We start from the raw sequence: 23139 nt of genomic DNA on the forward strand, positions 1-23139 counted from the left end.
ATGAAATTTCCGCAGACCAATTTAAATGTTTAATCTTTGTACAAGGTCTCACAGCACCAAGGGACAAAGATATACGTTCACGGATCCTAACAATTATGGAGGCGGATCCTAACATAACATTGCAAAAAGTCACTGAAGAGTGTCAACGTCTGATTAACATAAAGAAAGACAACACTCGCATTGAAGAGAAAAATATTTTTAAGGTGCAGCAAGTAAAAAGGCAAGGGACCACAAGAAAGTCCAGGTTCCAAGAACACAGGATCCTTAAAGGATACAAAGACCCAAAGCTAAAGTGTAAATGTTGTGGTAGTTTAAGACACAACAATAAGACCTGCTGGTTTAGGAACAAAATATGTTATGAATGTGGTCTCAGAGGTCACAAGGGAACATACTGTGCCCAGAAGAAAAGACAAGGGACCGATAATGTAAATACGCTTCGCATGAATAAAGAAAAAAGCTGCGAAAGACGGAAATATGTTGATGTTCGGATAAATGGACATCTGGTTACATTGCTTCTGGATAGCGGTGCAGATATTAGTATTATAAATGAAGATATATGGAAAAGGATAGGTCGACCTGAATTAACGAAAACCAGAAAGACGGCGAGAAGTGTGTGCGGCAAAAGATTAGAGTTCAAGGGAGAATTAAAATGCAAAGTGACATTCGCTAACCAGACTCATAAATCCAAAGTGTACGTCGTACCAGGAAAGAATACATGCCTGTTTGGGGTAGATTGGATTGTCTTGTTTAATTTATGGGAGAAACCCATAAATTCGTTTTGTAATGTTTTAACTGCAGAAAAAGCAAACCAAAGGGAAGACTTCCTGAAAGATTTGAAAACTGAATTTCCCAATGTTTTTGCCTAAGGACTAGGACTCTGTATTAAGACAGAGGCAAAATTTGAATTAAAGAAAAATGCCACTCCAGTATTCAAACCTAAAAGGAATGTGCCTTTTTCAGCGATGGACGCAATCGAAAAAGAGTTGGATAGACTTCAACAACTGGAAGTCATTGAAAAAGTTAACCACACAGATTGGGCAAGTCCAACCGTGTATGTAAAGAAAAAAAATAACAGAATAAGGGTCTGTGGAGATTTTTCAACGGGTTTAAATGACTGTCTATTGGACCATAATTATCCCCTTCCGTCCGCAGAAGATCTGTTCTCTAAGCTTAACGGAGGAAAAATTTTTTCTAAGATAGACCTCTCAGATGCTTACTTGCAAATTAAGATCAGCGATGAATGCTCCAAATACTTAGGCATAAATACTCATAAGGGCATTTTTAAGCTAAAGAGGCTTCCTTTTGGATTAAAGGTTGCTCCTGCTATTTTCCAGCAAATTATGGACACGATGCTGGCAGGGTTGGAATTTTCAATGGCCTACCTTGACGATATCCTAATTAAAAGTGAAAATTTGCAAGATCATAAGAAGCATGTAAAAGAAGTATTCAAAAGAATACAGGAATTTGGTTTTAAATTGAGCCCAGAAAAATGCGATTTTTTTATGAAAAAAATTAAATATCTAGGTCAAATAATCGACAAAGAGGGTCGAAGACCGGATCCACAAAGGACTGAAGCAATTGAAAAGATGCCTGCTCCAGATTCAGTGACAAAATTAAAATCGTTTTTGGGATTAGTTCAATACTATGCAATTTACATCCCTAACATACATAATTTAAGAGCTCCTCTTAACGAGTTACTGAAAAAGGGTGTTAAATGGAACTGGAATAAGGAATGTGAATCTGCTTTCCAAAATATCAAAAGATGTCTACTGTCAGACTTAGCATTGGCACATTTCAATCCAGAAAAGGAACTAATACTAGCAACGGACGCCAGTGATTACGGTGTTGGCGCTGTATTACTTCACAAGTATGAGGATGGTAGGACAAAAGCTATCGCCCATGCTTCAAGAACGTTGGTTGCAGCGGAGAAAAATTACAGCCAAATTGAAAAAGAGGCGCTGTCGATAATATTTGGAATTACAAAGTACAATCGATTTCTCCATGGACGATCTTTTATTTTGCAAACCGACCATAAACCCCTACGTACCATATTTGGATCAAAGAAAGGCATTCCCACACATACTGCGAATCGATTACAGCGATGGGCTGTAACCCTCTTAAACTATCAGTTTAAGATGGAACATGTATCCTCAAAAAAGTTAGGACACGCAGATGCATTATCACGGTTGATCCCTAAAAGAAGCGAAAGTTTCGAAGAAACGGTAATTGCTGCGCTTAAAGACGAAAGTGAATGTACAAGTTCAATGTGTAATATGATACGTGAACTTCCGGTAACTTTCGAAAAAATAAAAAAAGAGGCAGTAAATGACATTTTCATTAAGAAAATGAAAAATCAATTGGGATGGATAAAAAAAAATAAAAAGGTAGATCAAACAACGCCTTTTTCCATCTGTGAAGATGTGCTCATGTATGGTGAGAGGATCGTAATTCCACTAACGTTACAGAGGAAAATTCTGAAGGAATTTCATACAGGTCATCCGGGCATTTCGAGAATGAAATCCCTTATGAGAGGATATGTGTACTGGCCTGGTATGGACAAGGAAGTTGAAAAATGTGTCAAGACATGCAGAGGATGTCAATTAGCAGCTCGAGATCCTCCAGTAAAAACGACGTCATGGCCAAAGACGGACCTACCCTGGTCACGTCTGCATATTGATTATGCGGGACCTATAAATGGTTATTTTTACTTGATTATTGTAGATTCTTTTTCAAAATGGCCAGAAATATTTAAGTTTAGACATCCAACAGCAAAAAACACTGTGAGTGCGCTTAATGAAATTTTTAGCCGTTTTGGAGTGCCAAAAACCTTAGTGAGCGATAATGGAACAGCATTTACTGCTCATGAATTCAAAGAATTCTGTGACTCACTAAATATTCTACATATGACAACACCTGTGTACCATCCACGATCGAATGGGTTGGCCGAAAAATTTGTAGATACGTTTAAAAGGGCACTTAAGAAAAATCTTACTACGGACACAGACGAACAATGTATTCAAACATTTTTAGCAATTTACAGGGTGACACCAAATCCTAATAATAATGTCAATTCTTCCCCGGCTGAGCTAATGTTTGCAAGAAAGATAAGATCTGTCTTCGATAGGCTGCTACCAGAGAAAAAGAAAGTTTTCAAAAAAGAAAACCTTAATACCAAGTGCTTCTCCCCAGGTGAAAATGTATATTTCAAAAATTTTCAAAATGGACGAAATCAGTGGGTTGAAGGTATTATCAAAAAAAGGATTGGGAGCATGGTCTATACCATCCAAGGATTAAGTTTTGTCTGCAAAAGACACAGAAATCAAATACGTCCCAGACTGTCTCCAAATGTGGAAGAGACACCAATGGAAACATTTTGCGATATTTTTGATATACCAAAACCAGCGTGTGTACCGCAAACAATGAATATTTCGCCTGAACCGACCATACGGGCTGGACAGAAACCTTTACCCCGGGTAACGCTGACCAGAAGGAAAAGCGCAAGAAAGAGAAAAGTTACCAGGAGATTAAGCCCTGACCCTAAAAGGAAGAGGTATTTAAGCTAAAATCAGGAAGATTTCAGCTTCAGGGGGAGGTGTTGTGAAGGAACATAACTGGCTATACACCGGTTACAAACTGTATATATATATTGGACTGTTTGGCAGACAGCGGCAGACAAGCAGTCGCAGTAAGACGGATAGTCTTACGTGTTGATTATCAGACTTTCTTCCCCATACTTGTTACTATGTACTTCTATTTACCTTAGGCGAGCAGCCTTACGTTTCTGTATTATAAATAAACCCCATTACACATACCACTCGGTGTAACTCACATTTGTCTTTATTTCCTAAGTATTTAGGAATATAACAATGACAAACTTAAATTTTAAACTTAAGTGTGACAAAGAATAATTACATTTTTTAACAACTTCAAAAATCTTGTTTTGAAATTTTTCAGATTTGGATTGATTATTTTTATTGTTTGGAATCTTCCTGTTGAACTCAAGTATCTACATGGAATTTCGCAAAGATCCATGGCATTGTGGATAAATTACTTAGTAAAATTCAGTTGTAAATTACACTCTTCTAGAGGCTGAAGGTTCAAACCTCAGCACGTGCGGCACTCAAAGTACAATTGCAATATAAGTCTGTGTTCTAAAAACAATAAAAATTGTATTTCTCACTGATTTTAATATTTAATCCTGATAAATATTTTATTTCTGATTAGAGAAAGGAAGAGAGGTTACCCTCAAACTCAGAAGCCCTCCTATTGTCACCCATAAAACCAATTTAATAGGAGGCAATTTTTCGATATTTCAGAATTTCACACAAATAGTTTATCTTACATAGCTAATTGAATCCCTCTCTAAAAATAGAACAGACGAGTGTATGTATTCTTCTTATTTTTTTCTATAATCTGAGCATGTGGTGTTTCATATTTTGGATATAGTAATCTGCAGACCTTTTGAAAAATAATTGAATGATGAATCATTTTATATAAAATTTGCATGAAAATTCTTTAATTCATTTTTTTCTATAACTTTTTATAGTTTTTTATACCAAGTAATCCCGTTCCTTCTGTAGCCTTGAAGAATTGTGCATCAGCAGTTCCCGTTTGTTTTCTTGAATTTTCATAGGATCGTGATCTTTTGCCAGCTTATCTAGTTTAGAGCTGGATGATACCGTAATTTGTCTACGTCTGTTCCAGGACTCAAAAATTTATAATCCGGTACAGTGAATTACCAGTTTTCTGTTAGCCAGACACGCCTAACTTATGTCCATGTACTACTCCTACAGGCAATATTCTGCCTCTGCTTCAGTTGTATGAATCGCATCACATGATCATTGGAATATTTGTTGTTTTCACGTCGGTTTCTATTTAACCCATAGTTGGGGCCCTAACAGGTACTACCACTCCGGGTCAGAGTGGACCTGGGAGCAATGGTAATTAAAGGGTGGCTCCACACTCCCCAAAGCCCACAAGTTGGGACCTCACCACTGGATATAGTTTAAGGTCATATCCAAGACCCCCATTGAGGGACTTTTACTCTCTGCAAGGGGGCAGTTGGTGTATTCTAATGCCCCACCGACAGGGCCTCGTCTCAGGAAGCCAATATTTGTAGACAACCTGATCTGATAACACCAATCAAAGGTAGATGTAAGGATCATAATTGTCCGTAATGTGATGCAAGGAAGATAATCTTGATTATTTGCGTTTGTCTGCTGCAGAAGTTCCTCTTCGCCCGAGGTTCTTTGTTTGTTGTACGTACAGTGAAGCTAATCAACAAACACCAGGTTATCGCTTCGTGTGATTCCCATTGGTATCTGTTTATTCAACATGTGATACAACTGCAATAATTTCTATGTTAACAATAATATGTTTCAGAGATCATCGCTTGTATGCATCATTGGTGGGAGTCAAATAAATGAAACCATTTGTTGCTTAACACTTGCAGCAGCTGAATCGCAAAGTAATTTCTACAAAAGTTAAAAAGCTACATTCTACACCTATAGCGAAAATGCTATAATCAATACGCATTTTTTTTCTTTCTCTGTATCATTGGAATTTGCTTTCTGCATCACTTCTAAAAGCAAGTAAATGTTCACAGGAAGGTGTTGACTAAAAGTATTTTAAATTAATGAAGATGAAAAGAAAGTAACACATCTATGTGAAAATAATAAACCAATGCTAAGTTACAAACTCCTATAAAACAAACAGCAAAAATCTAGAGATAGAATGATTCTCAAACTGGTTACACCTTGGACAGGACTCCAAAATGTTTGCTCAACACCCCTTCGAGCCTTTGGTCAGACTCGTGGCTCTCAAAACAACAAGTCAGGACGATGAAGAAGAAGAGAAAAAGACACTTTAATATATTTTTACCTGAAGAAGGTTTCTTTGCAATCTGAAAATTTGTATTTAAATAAAGATTATGTTTATTTACTAAAAAAAGAAAAAGAAAATCGCATTTTGTTGGCTTTCAAATTCCTAATATTTTTAATATAAATTACTTGGCTTACTTTCACAATTTTTTAAATTATTTTATCATTGTCCATTGTCCAATGATTGATGTCATTCAAAAAGAAATTTCCAGATATAAAATTGTTACAATTTAGTTCATTTCAAATAATCTTTTTAATTTATTTTATTATTATTTTTCTTTCATTCTAAGTTTTTGTCTCATTGCCGCATCTTATTACAATAATTTGATAAGTAATTTTAAACATTCAAATAACTCACTTGATTTGGCCAAAATGTCTTTGATCAGTTGTGGTTCTTGAGAGTCATCAACAAAATTCTTCCTAAAAGATAAACGTTAAAACAAAATTGAATTTTATCAAAATTTTAAAAATAAAATCTAATATATAAAAGGCTATATGTCTGTCTGTCAGTCTTCATATTTTCCAACTATATCTCCTCTGAAACTAAAAGTCACAGCGCTAGGGGCCTCAAATGATTGGATTTTTACGGACTGTTCTTTTATGGGTTTTTAGCCGGTTAAAATAGTTTTTAAAGGGCTAAAAATGGGTCAAAATTTAAAAAATTCTTATACATTTTGTACATTTATTTTAGTTATTTTTAATTATTTAATCAGTTCATGTGCGTGTCACGTTGGTACACTGGTAACATCATCCATTTTGAATGGTACAGTTTTGGTTTTGATTCTAGCTGATGGTACCCAAATACTTTTCTTTTTTTAATCACAGCTATAATAATATATACAAAATATGGATAAATTGAAATATATTTAAGCATATTTTACGCCCACCCCCGGCTAGTAAAAATAATTCTGTAAGTTAAATCACAAAAACATTCTCAACATATTTGATCACTTTAAGCCTCCTGCCACCTAATGAGGCCTTAACTCAACAAAATAAAAACCTTTTTAGGTCCATAACTCTGTGTGATCTTTTAGTTTACATAGTAAAAACTATAACATTATGTCTTTAGTTGCATTCAAGTGTTTTGTTTTGGTTGGTACTCTCGCATAATTTGACTTGTGAATTCCCGTCAAGCATGGATCGGGCAAGACCAACAATCATCAGTATCAGCCAAGCATTGTTCAAATGTAGAAACGCTAACTTACATTTTTACTTTATTTATTTAATTTTTTTTTCTGTTATGTTTTTAGTAATTTTTAAGGTGATATTAAGGGGGTGGGACTTTTTTATTTTCTGATTAGTTACTTATTATTTATTTATTATTCATTTTATTTTTTTTACAATTCAATTTCTGGGAGTTTGATTAGCCAATGAAAAAGCGCTATCTAAATGGAAGCAGACGACATTCAAATTAGAAGAAAGTGACTAAACCAAAAAAACAAAAAAAAAATGGAAAAGCTGACAAATATATTTTCAAACTCGCCAAACAGAAAAATGACAGGCAAGGAAATAAATCTTTACATGTTAGAAAAAGAAATGAAAACATCGATGCAGAAAATCTCATATTGTCAGAAGAAATTGCTGTCCCAAAAAACGAGGTGCAACGATGGTAAACAGAAATGTTTGCTTAAAACAGATCGTGTGTAAAAAGATGGTTTCTTCCGGAGATGTACAAATGGACAGTGCAGACAATGGATATCCTTGTGCACAGGATCGTCTTTTGCGTGATCCAAGTTGGAGATTCCAACAATAGTAAAAATCATTTATTTATGGGTGTTCGAAATGGCAACCCTAAAAAATATTTCCTCTACCCCATCTCCTCCATCTTTGCCGGTGATGACCGTTCAACAGTCGACCAGAGTAAAGGATTCCTAAGGAAATATCCTCATCTCAAGAAAATTCTTCTGCCGGAAATTAACAAAAAAAAAAAAAAGAAATCTCAAATTTTCTTGAAAAAAAAAAAAAATGTTTTTAAATTTCAGTAGAATCCTAGAATCCCCCTCCCCCCGAAAAAACTTGACTGAACAAAAAGTCTTGAAGAAAAAAAAAAAAGATAACAATACGGTTACCAAAAAGAAAACCAAAACAAAACAAACTTGTACTTACACCTAACATTTTGTACATTTACTTAAAAAATAACATTTATTTAAAAAATAACATTTATTTAAAAAATGACATTTAGTTAAAAAATCTTTTCTTAAAGAAAAAAGAAAAACTTTTTGTTGATAAATATTTTGAAAATAATAATTAAATACTAAAATAGAATAAACATATTTTTATTTTTCAAGGTAGGTTTTTTTTGTTATTTTTGATTATTTGCATTTGTTTTTTATTTTCGGTTTGTTTTGTTTTTTTTTCGGTTTATTTTGTTTTTTTCATTAGTCTGCGTCTGTTACGATGCTCAGCTGACACCGATGATTGCCAGTCTCGCCCAATCCATACTTGACGGGAATTCACGAGAATTCGGGTCAAATTATGCAAGAGTACTTTTTGATTACCTTGCTTTTCAACATATTCACTTTTTTTTTTCGGAAGGGGCAGGGTCATTTAATGCTAAATCCAGTAATTTTGCCAAAAAGTTTTAATACTTCAAGTCCTTTATATCTTCAAACATTTATTCGTGGTGTTTGGTTTGGTTGTTTTGTTTTATAATATATCAATTATTTCCGGGTTATTTAATGCTGAATCTAATAACTTTGGGAAAAGTTTTTATCCAAGTTGTTTATATTTTCAAATATTTATTTATGGTGTTTGGTTTGGTTGTTTTGTAGATATAATTTTTATTTTGACTTTGCAGAATATGAAGTTTTGCAAAGGGAAAGGAAAAACAATATCAATATTTTATACATTTTTGATCAGGAAGCCAGTATTTTCAGACAACCTGAACTGCTGACACCAGATACCTTAATAAGTTTTATCACTCTGGGCTAAAGTGCCAATGGTAACTAAGAGGGCAGTCCATATAACCTAGAGCCCCCAAATCAGCATTGGATGGCTTTTAACGTGCTCAATTTTGTTCTTTCACCGTTTCTCTTTTAATGGGTCACTCTTTTGATTCGGCTCAATTCTATAACTATGAACAACACTAGACATCACATACAATACTACACAACGCTATGTCTGTTTGGTGCTTATGTCAACAGAAACTCAAATCTAAGGGAGATAATCAGCATAGACATAGCAAAAATAAGCATATTTTCCAAGGTATAATTTGGGACGCTGATATAATCAGTGGAACAATGAAAGAATGTTAAATAAAAAAAAAACATTACATGAATACTATAGCCGAGTCCTGGACATTGCTGAAACAGTTTACAAAAAGAAAACAAATATGCGATCAAACTATACCTGAATGAGGTTAATCCCAGAAATTGCCAAAGCAGTAAAAAAAATACACGAATACTATGCCTGCCAGAGCTGGGTGAAGTTAGTCCCAGAAATTTCCGAAACAGTTCTCAAAAAGAAAACAAGTTAATTAACGAAATGAAAATATAACAATGTTAAGTAACAAAATAAACATTACACAATTACACAAAACAAAAATGAACAACCTGTAAAAATGAAACTGTTAAATAATCCACAATAAAAATTAAATAAACTTGTTAATTAATGAAAATAAAAAAATTATCCGAAAATTTTTCATATGGAGTTTCTTTGCCAGAAAAAGGAGAAGTATGTGATATGATTTTTTATTTTCGTTAATTAACAAGTTTATTTAATTTTTGTTGTTAATTCATATTGTTTCATTGTAAGAGGTTGTTTAATTTTGTGTACATTAATTAATAAGCGTCCCAAATGATACGTTGACAAAACATGTTTATTTTGGTACTTGTACAGTTTAATCAAGACATCAAAAAAAATGAAAATATTGAAAAAAAAAAAAAAAAACAGTTATATTTTACGTACCCATTTTGAACTGAAGTTCTCCGAAAAAAATTTCACTTAATTTGATCAAGTAGTTTTTTGGGTTTTTTTTACAGCGGAAAAACACATTTTCAGAAGGCAGCCATGTTTGGAGTTTTAGAACAATGCCACGGGGAGATAACTCAGCCTAAAGTGCTGACACCCTCCCTCCCATGTTTAAAGATAGCTTTTCTTTCTAAAAATTGAAACATGGCTACCTCTTGAACAGTATCATAAACTGTTTTTCGCTGTAAAAAAAAAAAAAAAAAAAAAAAAAATACTAGTTGATCAAATTAAGTGAAATTTTTTTTCGGAGAAGTTCGTTTCATAACGGATACATACAAGATAACTTTTTTTTTTCAATATTTTCATTTTTTTTTAATGTTTTGATTAAACTGTACAAGTACCCTTATTTTTGCTATGTTTATGCTGGTTATCTCCCCTAGATTTGAGTTTGTGTTGACACAACACTATGTTTATTTATGTTGCGAAGATTTGTCTGCTATGTTACAATGCACTTTATTTAAATATAAGAAAAAAAGAAAAGGAAAAAATCTTTCCACTTACAATAAGTTAAGATCATCAATTGGTCGTCCTTGTTGCTCCTTCCAGAAATTTCTTAATTCTTCAAAATATTCATCAGATATTTCCAAAGAAGTGTCACCACCATTGTCTAAAACGGAAGCTATCCAATCATAGCCAAGCAATTTGTGCTCCTTTAAGACAAAGATAACAAAGAAAATAAACAGCTTTTTTTAATTGGTGTTAAAAGAATTAAAGTCCTATCTTTATGCTACATTGGATTCTCGTCTAGTATCTATGCCGCATTATCTGCACTAAAGGCTATATGTGGGGGCAACCCCACATATCAAACCATTGGTCTTGTAGCAATCAGTTTTGGTCAATGTAGGGGAAACCCTTCATATCAATTGTCACTATCCAGCTCCCCTTACTCCCTCAGGGGAGTTGGTCCCCCTTTCTCCTTGCCTCCTCTTTCTTTCCACATTAAAAAGCAAGCAGCCTTGTGCCTAATTTGCTCAGTGGGGAAGCAAATAATCACATCAATACCACATTTACTCTAAAAGTTTTCTCAGAAACTACTGGACGGATTTTACTGAAATTTTGTATGGATCTTTGTTATGACAAGGTGCAGTGAACTAAGTAGTATGGTATTTTGTCGATGCACAATTATAGAGGTAAACGGGGATTAGTATTTAAATTTTACTTTTTCTTGGAAGTACTGGGTCGATCTGCCTGAAATTTTGTATGGGTCTTTATTATGATAATCTGTTCTATTTTAAGGTGCTTGATATGGTGCAGAAAAAATATCTGTAATTTGATTGGCCCCAAGTTTTCTTCTTCACTGCATCCTTTCTTTCACAGACGTGATGCTGCTAGTCTCAGTCTCTTCTATAAATACTATTAAGGCATCAGTGTTCTTAGGAATTATTTGCTCTTTTTCCTGCTTTTTTTGACCCAGTTTGTTTGACTGTGATCTCTATCAATTAATTGGTTTAATTCCGTATTGTAATACAACTTCATATTCCAGTTGCTTCTTTTCAAGAACTATAAATTTGTGGAACTCTCTTCCTGCTGACTGTTTCTCCCTACTTTTAACCTTGGTCTTTTTAAGATTAAAGTCAATAGGCATCTCCTGTCTTTACGATAATCTTATTTCATTCTTGTTAGCTCCTTACATTAAGCGGCTTCATGCCTTGTTGCGAGCGATTTCCATAAAAAAAAGAAAGCTGGACCACTGGTGACCTGTCGGATCAGTATTTGTTGTATAAAAATCTTTCTCTCACTTGGGAGGGGATGATTAAAGATAATCTTTATAATAATAATTGTGCATGGAACACTGCTAAATACATATATTTTTATTTCAAAAAGATGTGATTCATTGAAACTTAATGGAGATTTCAGGACAGATATAAACAAGAAGCAGATGACAACTAATTTTTTTCTTTACAAGTTAATTTTATTGTGAAATTTTAAGTTTAAACATTATATGTTATGTTGCTAGTCTCGGTCTTTTCTACAAACACTATTATGGCATGTGTTCCACAGAATTGTCTCATCTATTCCCTGCTTCCTTTGTTCCAGCTCATTTGACTCATTGGTCAAATGGTCTCCGTCAAATCACTTCGCTGTGTTATCACCTTATTGTAATTCAACTTCGGGTTTGTATTACTGTACACATAGATTCGAAAAAGTTGTCAAAAAACAAATATATAACAAATAAATGTTATCAAAGGCAAGATAAGTTACTTTTCTGCCAAACTGGATATATTTTTTGTGTTTTTATTTATTCAGCTCGAAAAACATACAGTGTTTACCGATGTATTTGAAAATTCAAGATGGCGTCTCACACCCTCTTTAACACCGTAAGTTTGGAAAAAGGTGTTATAAATAAAAAACTATACAAAATACTATTAAAAACCCGCCGAATATATGTCAACCTATGTCACGGTAACATATATTGAGCGAGTTTTTAACCGTATTTTATCCGGTTTTTTATTTATAACATCTTTTCCCACACTTACCGTGTTAAAGAGAGAATCAGACGCCATCTTGAATGTTCCAATACATCGGTAAACACTGTATGGTTTTCGAGCTGAATAAACATGTTACATTGAATAAAAACACGAAAAATATATCCAGTTTGGTAGAAAAGTAACTTATCTTGCCTTTGATAACATTTATTTGTTATATATTTGTTTTTTGACAACTTTTTCGAATCTATGTGTACAATAATACAAACCCTCAACTTCATATTCCAGTAGCTTCTTATCAAGAACTATCATTTGTTCTTGTTAGCGCCGTACATTAAGCAGTTTCATGCATTGACAATTTCCATAAAAAAGCACTTCCGAAAGAAATCTCAGTATTTTACCTTTTTACACACATATTTTAAACGTATTTTTGCTTCAAGCTTGTTAATATGCACGGGTGATCTATAGGTGCAAACCTTAAACAAGAACATCAGATGTTACATCGGCCAAAACATAAAAATAACAGTGATTAAAAAGGGTTATACTTACCTTCGACTTCAAACGCTGACAATTACACGATGCTCCTCCCGTTACGGGCCATCTTCCCTTATACTGTTTTAAAATCGACCGCTGGGAACTTTTAATATTGCCTGGATCACTCAAGAAACTTTGATAGTCCCTTGTATCATGGTTCATACAGGTCGTGGATAACTCATCCGCCGAAAGACACGGTCGAAATTTTACATCATTTTTATCATCACCGAGGGCATCAAGAATGTAAGAGTCTGACATACAAACAGCTTCATCAGCATCATCAGAATCAGTGTTGACATCAGAATAGCTATAATTCAAACCCAGACCCAAGTCATATTCCTGCCCGATTTTGTCCAAAACGTCTCCGTAGTTAACTTTGATATTTTTGTCAATGATACGGCGTCGTTTGAGCAAGTTTGGAGTTATGTTTTGTTGAGTTTCCAATTCACCGTTGGACATATTTTTTTTTATGGATCCTGAATAAGATGTTGATATAGCAGATGCTTCGAAAGCTTTCATCGGACCATCATGATCAGCAGTAACAGCATTGTCTTTGGCTGGCATTGATTTTTCAGAAGCAGAAGTTATTTGGATATTTGCAGATGTTCCCATCCGATCAGGTAACTGGGCAGCAAAACTATTTCCCTTTCGTCTGTCAGTCATAATGCCATCATTAGGGGATTTCAGACAGTTTTTCTTGGAGTGATGTTTTGCAAGGGCAACCAATTTTTGCTTAGTTGTGCTCTGTTGGCTGAGATCATACGATCGAACCAAAATGCCATATTTTTGGTGATCACCACTCTGGCTTTTGTCAGTAACAGTTTCTTTTGAGCTGAAAAATAATAGATGATTTAGAAGTTGATTTTATGACAATTAATGTAGGTGTATATATATATATATAAGATAAGTAACAGATTAGAAATCAAGTGAATTGTCCAATTACATATTACAGTGAGGTAATAATTTCAGGGCAATCCTAGCCAAAAAGGTAAAGCTCAATATATAAAAATAGAGCAAAATTTTGGATATCACCTCAGATTTGGAACATGCTTCAAATCTATCGGATTACTTGATCACCTCTGATTTACCCCTTGGACCACTACTCGTCCGACCTGGCAGTAATATCCCGGAAACTATTGAACTCGTTCTGATATTGGATTGCCCAGGTTGTATGATATCCTTTTCCTATGACTTTTAAAACCATTTAAATAACTTTCAAATAACATTTTCAATATATGTGCTGAAAAGCAAAATACTCGTTTTTTCATAGCTGAATATTTTGCTAATTGCATTTCATTTCCTCTGATGATATGAGCCAGTATTGAAAATCCATGGATTAAGGAAATAAATATATTTTTTCTCCATATATTCCTTGTTTCAAACAATAAATTATTAACTTAAATATATTTTTATGTATATTTTAATCTCCAGAATTTAACTTTAATCATTAAACTTTACATATATACACAATATTTTATGCCAAATAGTGTAGATAAAAAAGAAATATATATATATATATATATATATATATATATATATATATATATAACACAATATTTTTACGAATAAATATTAACTATTTTTCATACCCACAAACACTAGTGCTCCATGCTTATGCAATTATCAGTGTAGGAAGTAACAATTACTACCAGTTGGAACATTTGAACCCAGTCACAAAGTCAACCATGACTTTGCAGGCTACCAGAAATTAACACAGGAATTGAGGGAAATTAATTGCCAATGAATGCCAAGTCAGTGAGCATATGCAGCAAACAGTCAGAAAGTATTCAACGACAGGAAGTCAGAATATTGCCTTCTGCGCTTTGGTTAATTGCTTTTTCTTAATTTCCTGAAGAAGGCTGAACTTTGATTTTTTTGTACGAATAAATAGTAACAATTATTCCACACTTATGCAATCATCAGTGTAGGAAGTGACAATTACTGCCAATTGGGACACTAAAATGATAAATATTTTGAATTCTTATCCACATACATATGTTTTATTCCTTTTTTTGAAAGGTGAGGCAATCACTCGAACCAACGCATGAAGCCACTTGATGTAAGGAGCTAACATGAACGAAAGCTGATTATTTCAAGACAGGAAATGCCTATTGACCTTAATCTTGAAAAGAGAAGGCTGTAGGTAGAAGGAAAACAGTGAGCAGAAAGAGAGTTCCACAACGTTGCAGTCTAGAAGCTACTGGAACAGGAAACTGTATTAGAATGAGGTATTAAAACAATGACCTGAGGGAAACCTCTAGACCAACGAGTCAAACGAGCAAGTAATCGGACAGACAATTCTGAGGAACACTTGCCATAACAGTATCTGTAGAAAAGACTGAGACTAGCAACATCACGTCTGTGAGAGAGAGGTTGCAGTAAAAAAGAAATTACAGATACATTTCTGCAATTTATCAAGAAACTTTAAATTGGACACAGATTCACACGCCCACATATGACAACAATACGCCATACATGGTTTGATAGTAGATTTGTAGAGACAGAGTATAAGAAAGCATTAGAGTGATAAAAAAGAACCGATTTTACAAGAAGCAGAAAGAGCAATGGATTTAATGTATGAACTCCAAGAAAGATTTGATGAGAAAGAAAGACCAAGAAGTTTTAGTGTCAATTTCTCATAGAGAACAGAGCCATCCATAAGAATGTCAGGAAGAAAAGAAACATACCTGCGATTGAAGGACTGTAGTTGAGTCTTAACAAGATTTTCTGGAAATCATCAGTGTGGAGGACTATTTAATAATTCAGTAATATTTACGTAATTTCGACTGCATAATTTGGAAGCTAACATTGTAACTTATTAGAATTGACGAAAAAAAATCAGTTTAAACTATTGTTTTTAATCGGAAAACTCCATTTATTGACTACAAAATCTCGTCCCAATTCTGTAGAAGCACTAAAATCTGTTTACTCAAAAGCAAATCGACATGAAATAAAATTAAAATTGTATTTACATATTTTGTGAGAAATTCAATATACAATCACCATCTTTCTTGTTTAGGCCAGGCACACAGTTCTAGTAGCCGGTCCACGATTGGTTAATTTTGAATGAGTCAAGTAAATTGTTTGGCGCCCTTCTTATATCATGCTTTTATTTTTCAGTCTAACAGAAATTCGGCATCAGGATAGACTCAACTCAGCGGTTCTCTCAAGGGAGCTAAGACAATTTCTTCATAGACACCAAACAGTTGGTGAATGAAGGCCACAACTCTACAAGCAGAGACAACTTATATTGCTGTATTTATCCTAATTGAGGATGACATGTTTATTTACCAAATATTGGATCTGACTCATTTCTTTTGGAGTCCCAAGGGACTCACATATGCCTGATTATAGGCGCAATCATTCCTGCTGAGTTTACCATGAACATTCATGGACCCTTCCAAAGGAAGGACAAACTAACATTCCAACAATAGGGATTCGAACTAAAGGCTCCATGCGTATGGAAGCAAATCGGGCCACCGTTTTGCAAAAGGACTGTACAAGAACCAAAGAACTTTCATTGATGTGACTTGTGAATAAATTTTGAGTTTGAAGGTATGGCTTTTGTTTGTGGAATTCATTTGCTTCTGCAGAGAGGAAATTGAGTTGCGTGAGAAAGAAATTTCTTGCAATTTATTTTGTGAGAATTTTGCCAAAAAACATTTTGTCAACAAGTTCATGAATTTAATTTTTAAATTAAACTAAAATCAACTTGAGATTTTGGCAGTTAAAACTTTGAAACTCTATTGTAAACTAATTTAAGACAAGTAACTGTACTTGTAATGAATGGGTCTCCAGATTTCAGTAATTTTGAGCCAATTCCAGAAATGGCTGAAGCAGTTTACGGTTTTAAAGTTGTAAAATAGCAGACGTCAATAAGGGTTGATGTTAAAAATAAATTTTAGTTTATTAAAAAGAAATATAAAGTTTTACAAAAAAAGGGGGGGTACTTAATAGTATTTTCAAGTTTAATTAAAGTTCTACAATATCTTTTTTTTTAAATTAAATTGTTCAGTGAAAGTACCGAATAATTACAAAACATCCTCCTCTCCCCATGTTAAGAACGGCTTTCTAAACAACTTTTCTATTTACTTATTATCTGTAATAACAAATAATAAGTAAATAGAAAAGAAGTTATTGTTTAGAAAGCTGTTCTTAACATGGGGAGACCTTCAAGCCGTTGTGTAGAATGTCATCATTTTGTATGTTTACTATAGTTTGAGTAAATTTCTATAAAAAATCATTTATGCAGAAATTTATGAATAAATAAAATGTACAATAAAAAAAATGGATAAATAACAATATAAGATTTACCTTTTGTAAAATAAATAGATTTTTAATAACAAACTACAGAAGATAAAATTAATTTGGTCAATGTCAAGTTTCTTTCCAACCCTTCCAAAAACTTTAAAATGACGACTTTTATAGGTTTCCGATGGTGCTGAAAACGAATATCACATTAGGGGAGATAAGTAGTTTTCATGATATGAAGAAATTACTTTTTCAAAAAGTGGGGGATCACTTTCCTATATAAATTTAACGTAAACTGAGCACCCACTTTCTGGCCACCTAGTAATTTCTTCATATCATAAACAAATTTAACTGTGATATTTGTTTTCAGCACCCCTGAAAACCAGCGCTGTTTTTTTTTTTTTTTTACTAAGAGATTCGCTCATTTTTTCGTCTCATAATTTAGGCCGCCACAACACCACCCGCCCCTCCACCACCCGCTAATGTAATTAGAATTTTTGTGAAATATTAAACGATTCTTCTGCTTTAATAGTTAATGTTGGCATGTTATTTATGGAAAAACGGTTAATTAAACTACAGAAGCACTAGGTGTACCAGAATTTGGGGGGAATTTTTGACACCCCTAACATGAAACTGCGAATAAAATATAAAAAAACTCGTAATTTCTCTTTTAAAAGGGGAGGGGGCTGTTTATTTTCTTTATGGAATATACTTCCAAAATAAACTATTAAAGTTGTTTAAAAAATAATAGAAATATTATTTTTTTAAAAACAGTGTTTACAAAGTGCCAGCACACCTTCATGCAGCCATTCTTTTTACATAATAAAATCAATTGAATTTTACGAGTTAATTTTTTTCAATTTTTTAACTTTAAAAATCTATCAAAATTTTTCTATTGGTTTAATTTTTACGATATTTTCAAGGTCAATGTGAAATTTTATGCTCTTTCCAATAAACCGAATATATTTTAGACAAACGTTTTTTTTCAACCCCCCCCCCCCATTTTGAAATGTCTATTAAAATTTTGATAATTAAATTACTCACCAAAGTTTTATATATCACAAATTGAAGATAAAAGATTGTAAATTAAAACAAAGAAAGAAGTGTTTTTTGGAAATTTACCTGTAAAGTCCAAAGTGTAAAACCTTTTTTTTTTTAAATCACGTTGATTTTTTTTTTTTTGTATTGGAAGCCTATGTTCTGCTTATATTGTCCAGTAAGTATTGGACACTGACAACAATTTTTTCTATTTCATTCAAAGTTTTCTTTTTTTAGATATTAAAAAAAAAAAATCACTCGATAAAGAATTATTAAAATATAATAAATCAAAAATTTATGTATTTCTTTGAGAAAAGAAAAACAAAAATCCTCAACTGTTTTTTTTTTAAGGCAAAAACTTATAAGTAAAATTTGACTATTTTTAAACTATGGGAACACATATTTCTTCACGCACAAGGCTGGACTGCTAACACAAACGTGTGATTTTTACTGCCTTCTGTCCATCCATAGTTCTAAACAAGGACAAATTGGTACTTCCGTTTTTTTGATGAGGACGTAAAAATGCTTGCGTCTTGGCGCTTTTTTCAAATAGTCATTTAAAAAATTCTTTTATTTAAAAAATAAATGAAATTTAAAATATAAATATGGATAAATTCTGAATAATGAAGAATGGAACTACACATTCAATAGTATTTTTATAGGTAAGTGATTTTTTGGAATTTATATTGATTTTTTATAATCGAAGAAAGTAAAATTTCGTTGATTTTCTTCAAATCTTTCTTAAAGAAAACCGATTTAAAAAAACAAATATTGCATACTTTGCTATTAAACCTGTCATTTTTTAAAATTTCATCTTTGCCCGTTTAATTGAAAAAAAAAAATCAGGGTTTGAATTACATTTTTCAAGTAGTTATAAGCTTGTAAAGATAGGAGGTCGAATTATTCAATTTTTTTCACGCATTCTTAAGATTGGTTTCTGACACTGCTACAGAAGCACCTACTAAAAATTATACAAGTTCTATAATGGAATACCCACCTCAAAAAAAAAAAAAAAAAAACGAACGGAAAACAAAAGTATATTTTTGTAAACTGCTTGTGTAAGCTTACTGACAGCATTATTAGCGTCCTAACTTATGAAAAATGAACGAATCTCTTAGTAAAAAAAAAACAGTGCCGTTTTTTTTGGGGGGGGGGTGCTGAAAACGAATATCACAGTTAAATCCGTTTTATGATATTAAGAAATTACTAGGTGGTTAGAAAGTGGGTGCTCATTTTTCGTTAAATTTTTATAGGGGAGTGATCCCCCCCCCCCACCTTTTGAAAAGTAATTTCTTTATATCATGAAAACTACTTATCTGCCCTAAATTTAATTGTGATATTCGTTTTTAGCACTACCGAAAACCTATACAAGTTGTCATTTTAAAGTTTTGGGGGGAGTTGGAAAGAAACATGAAATTGACCATTAAATTTGTCGCTACAGACCTCCGTACTTTTTTGGAAAAAAAGGCGCAAATTTTGATTATCACCGCTGTCATTTTAAATAATCAAATCCAAACGAATTTTTTTAGTCGATTTTTCGCAATTTTTATTATCTCAAAAGTCATATATTCTATTATATGAATATATTTTTTATTATTAAAAACCTGTTATATATAAAAAAATCTGTTGAAACTTCAAATCACGTAATACATGAATTTAATATCATTTACAGCTTTTTAAAAATAATTATTTTTTAGAATTCTGCTTCTTTTGTTGTACCTATTTACTATGCCTCCCCACGGGACAGAGTTAGACACCAGGGTCGTTTTTTAACGTGGAGAAAAGGTACAAAAATAAAAATTGTCTCAGTCGTGAAGGATTTCTCCTCCACCGAAAGAGAACAAGAAATAGAAGTACAGCATCTGAAGAACAGATACTACACTTTGATCTTGTCCCGAAGGCCAAGATTGTTGTAATTCAAATAATTATATTACCAAGAAAGAAAATGAAGAAAAATTGTTTATTTTATTGTTTTTAATATAATAATATTGATTTTATGCCCAGCTTTATTTACGACTTTAAAGTAAGTTAAATAAATAACATGATATATATTATTATTATTATTATTATTATTTGATCTTTTTTGCTGAAATTTTTATCGATCTACATTTTTTCGAAACATGAAATATGGGAGGGGGGGGAGGGTAGAACACCTAAAAAATATATTTCCTCTAACATATTTAACGAAACCTACTTTTATTATGTAAGTTTATTCAATAAAGAATAAACATCGAAAATTTCACGAAAATATTACTATTATTTGATTTTTTGCTAAATTTTTAAAACATAAGTTGACTCAACGGCTTACAAAAATGTCACTACATAGGAACGTTGTTTTAAAGCGTCGATAATGTAAACACGATTTTTGTCTCGCATTTTCATTATTTTTGTATGCTGTGATTTTTTTTTTAATATTAGCAGTTTATTTGAAGCTTCTTTTAAATGGTAAAAAAGGTTATGATGATAATATTAAATTAAATTACAGTTACATCGTGTTGCACACAGGGGGGGGGAGTAAAACTGTGGCGCGCGTTGGAGGTACCTGTTGTTATTAATTATTTAAAGTTAAAGCAATTAAGAATAAACAATCACCAAATTAAGCATTTCTATTATCTGGAAACTTTCATTACTTTTTTTTTTCTTTTTGACAAGGGAAACCGATTCAGTTTCCGAAATGGCCGAAAGCAGTTCACAATTTGAATGACATCTTTTTTTCTCTTTTTCTTGTCTTCTATTTTTTTGTGGGGATCTTTTTTGGCAGTTATGCACTTATTGAACCGTGCTGAAATAATAACGTTATAGTTAAGAAAGCCATTCTTAACATGAGGAGAGAAGGGTGTTTCATAATTATTCTTTACTTTCACTAAACAATTTAATAATAATAAAGGTGCAAGTCTATTATTGGGCCGAAAATGAAGTCGGTTACATGGAAAATCTGCAAAAAAACAGTATAACGTACGTACTTGTCATTGCATGTACATGTCATATTCCAAAAATCACGTAAATCGATCAAGTAGTTTTTTTTTTATTTAAGAAAATCAAATATTAAAGCACAGTTAATCGAGAATAAGTCGAGCGCCATGTTGGATCGACACTATGTCAGCTAACGCCACCTAACAGCCAAATGCGATCCACGGATCAAAGAAGGGGGAGATAATTGACATATTTATTTATTTTTTTATTTTTTTCCTGAAATGCCGAAAACAAACTTTTTCCTATTACAAATACAAATTAATAAAGTAACAATAACGACTTCTTTTCCTTTTTAGGAATGTCCGATTCAGTTATTTATTTGGAATAAAATGTCCGAATCAGTTATTTATTTGGAATGAAAAAAAAATATAAACTGATAAAATAAGACAACGACTTCTTTTCCTAAGAGTCAACAAATTAATAATTTCAAATACTGATTTCATGTCCGAATCAGTTTTTTTTTTAATAGACTTTAAGCGGACATGAAAAAAAAGGCGATTATCTCCCCCTTCTTTGATCCGTGGATCGCATTTGGCTGTTAGGTGGCGTTAGCTGACATAGTGTCGATCCAACATGGCGCTCGACTTATTCTCGATTAACTGTGCTTTAATATTTGATTTTCTTAAATAAAAAAAAAACTACTTGATCGATTTACGTAATTTTTGGAATATGACATGTACATGCAATGACAAGTACGTACGTTATACTGTTTTTTTGCAGATTTTCCATGTAACCGACTTCATTTTCGGCCCAATAATAGACTTGCACCATAATAAAAATAGGTAACTGTGTACAGTTTAATCAAGACATTAAAAAATGAAAATATCGAAAAAAGTTTAAATTGTATGTATTCGTTATGAAATGAAGTTCTCCGAAAAATGGGGAGGGAATGTCGGCGCTTTACCTGGAGTTATTTCCCCGTGGCGTTTCTAAATTCTAAACAAAAATTAAGAAAAAATGCCAAGGTGTCTGCCTTCAACGTGCTGTGATAAAAACGTGTTTTTCCGCTGTAAAAAAAAAAAAAAAAAAAAAAAAATACTCGATCAAATTAAGTGAAAATTTTTTCGGAGATCTTAAGTTCAAAACGGATACCTACAACATTTCGATTTTTTCACTTTTTAATGTCTTGATTAAACTGTACAACTACCAAAAAAAGATATCGTAGAACTCTAATTTAACTTGAAAATACTATTTAAAAATAGCGCGGTTGTGCGCGCGCGGTACGAAGAAGTTAAATATATTTGATATAGAAAACTAGTTTAACTTTCACGAACAATTAAGCCTGACCTGTTTAGGACCTTCAAAGTTTCTTGTAAACAGTTGGAAAGTCCTTTCTGTCCGAGTCTCATTTTTTCAATAAGTTCATGTGTTCGATTCCGAAGTTCTTCCGAATCGAGACTTTTGTCTCGATAGCCGGCATCCATGTTGTTGACAACGAACAGCCTGTCTGAACTTGCTGTCAATCGAATCGGCTTTAGAGTTCTCTCCCTTGCCACATAAGAGTTATTTCCCTTGCTATGCAAGAGTTATTTCCCTTGAGGTACTGTTGTTTTTGTTCCGGAACAAAAGGATGTTATTTTTACTAGGAAGTGGACACTCCTTATTAAGGCCCGAAGACCATTCAAGGATAACAGTTAATAAGTACCAGATGGCCGGTGAAACAGCACCGTATTGAAGGAACTTAGATTGTGTATGTTTATTTGGTACTCATGCAGAGAGTGATCCGTGCTGAAATAATAACGTTATTATTTAAAAAGCCATTCTTAACATGGGGAGGGTGTTTTGTACCTATTCTGTACTTTAAGCTTACAACTGAATAAAAAAAACATATTATAAAACTTTAAATAAACGTGGAAATACGATTTAAAAAAATAGCGCGGATCACTCTCTGCATTTAGCACTGTTTATTTAATAGGACAAGGACGGCTGAACAGAAACTTATTTACATTAGATATGAAAACGGCCAGGTTTCATATCTAATGTAATCTTCAGTGGGGAAGCAACCCTACAGTATAGTGTAACACGGATAGGCAGTTGTAAGAGAGAAACTTTGTTCCTGTAATTTACGT

General features: G+C 32.9%; 1 protein-coding gene across 2 annotated transcripts in view; it reads right to left on the reverse strand.

The window, feature by feature from the left end:
- The window catches only part of LOC145269278 (uncharacterized), a 44807-nt gene extending 22225 nt beyond the window's left edge, over positions 1 to 22582 (reverse strand). The window contains exons 1-4 of one of the 2 annotated variants that reach the window (XM_080124960.1): positions 22358 to 22582; positions 12824 to 13640; positions 10350 to 10498; positions 6238 to 6299 (exon numbers count right to left, since the gene is read on the reverse strand). In XM_080124960.1, coding sequence (XP_079981086.1) covers positions 6238 to 6299; positions 10350 to 10498; positions 12824 to 13640; positions 22358 to 22494 — 1165 coding nt within the window. In that variant the 5' untranslated portion in view covers positions 22495 to 22582. Of the gene's footprint in view, positions 1 to 6237; positions 6300 to 10349; positions 10499 to 12823; positions 13641 to 21060; positions 21204 to 22357 lie in introns of those variants that run through there. The other variant, XM_080124961.1, reaches the window with a different exon arrangement.
- Between the last annotated feature and the right edge of the window lie 557 nt (positions 22583 to 23139).

This window comes from Euprymna scolopes, chromosome 45, assembly GCF_053919585.1.
Source record: "Euprymna scolopes isolate OS-2025 chromosome 45, ASM5391958v1, whole genome shotgun sequence".
Taxonomy (NCBI): domain Eukaryota; kingdom Metazoa; phylum Mollusca; class Cephalopoda; order Sepiida; family Sepiolidae; genus Euprymna; species Euprymna scolopes.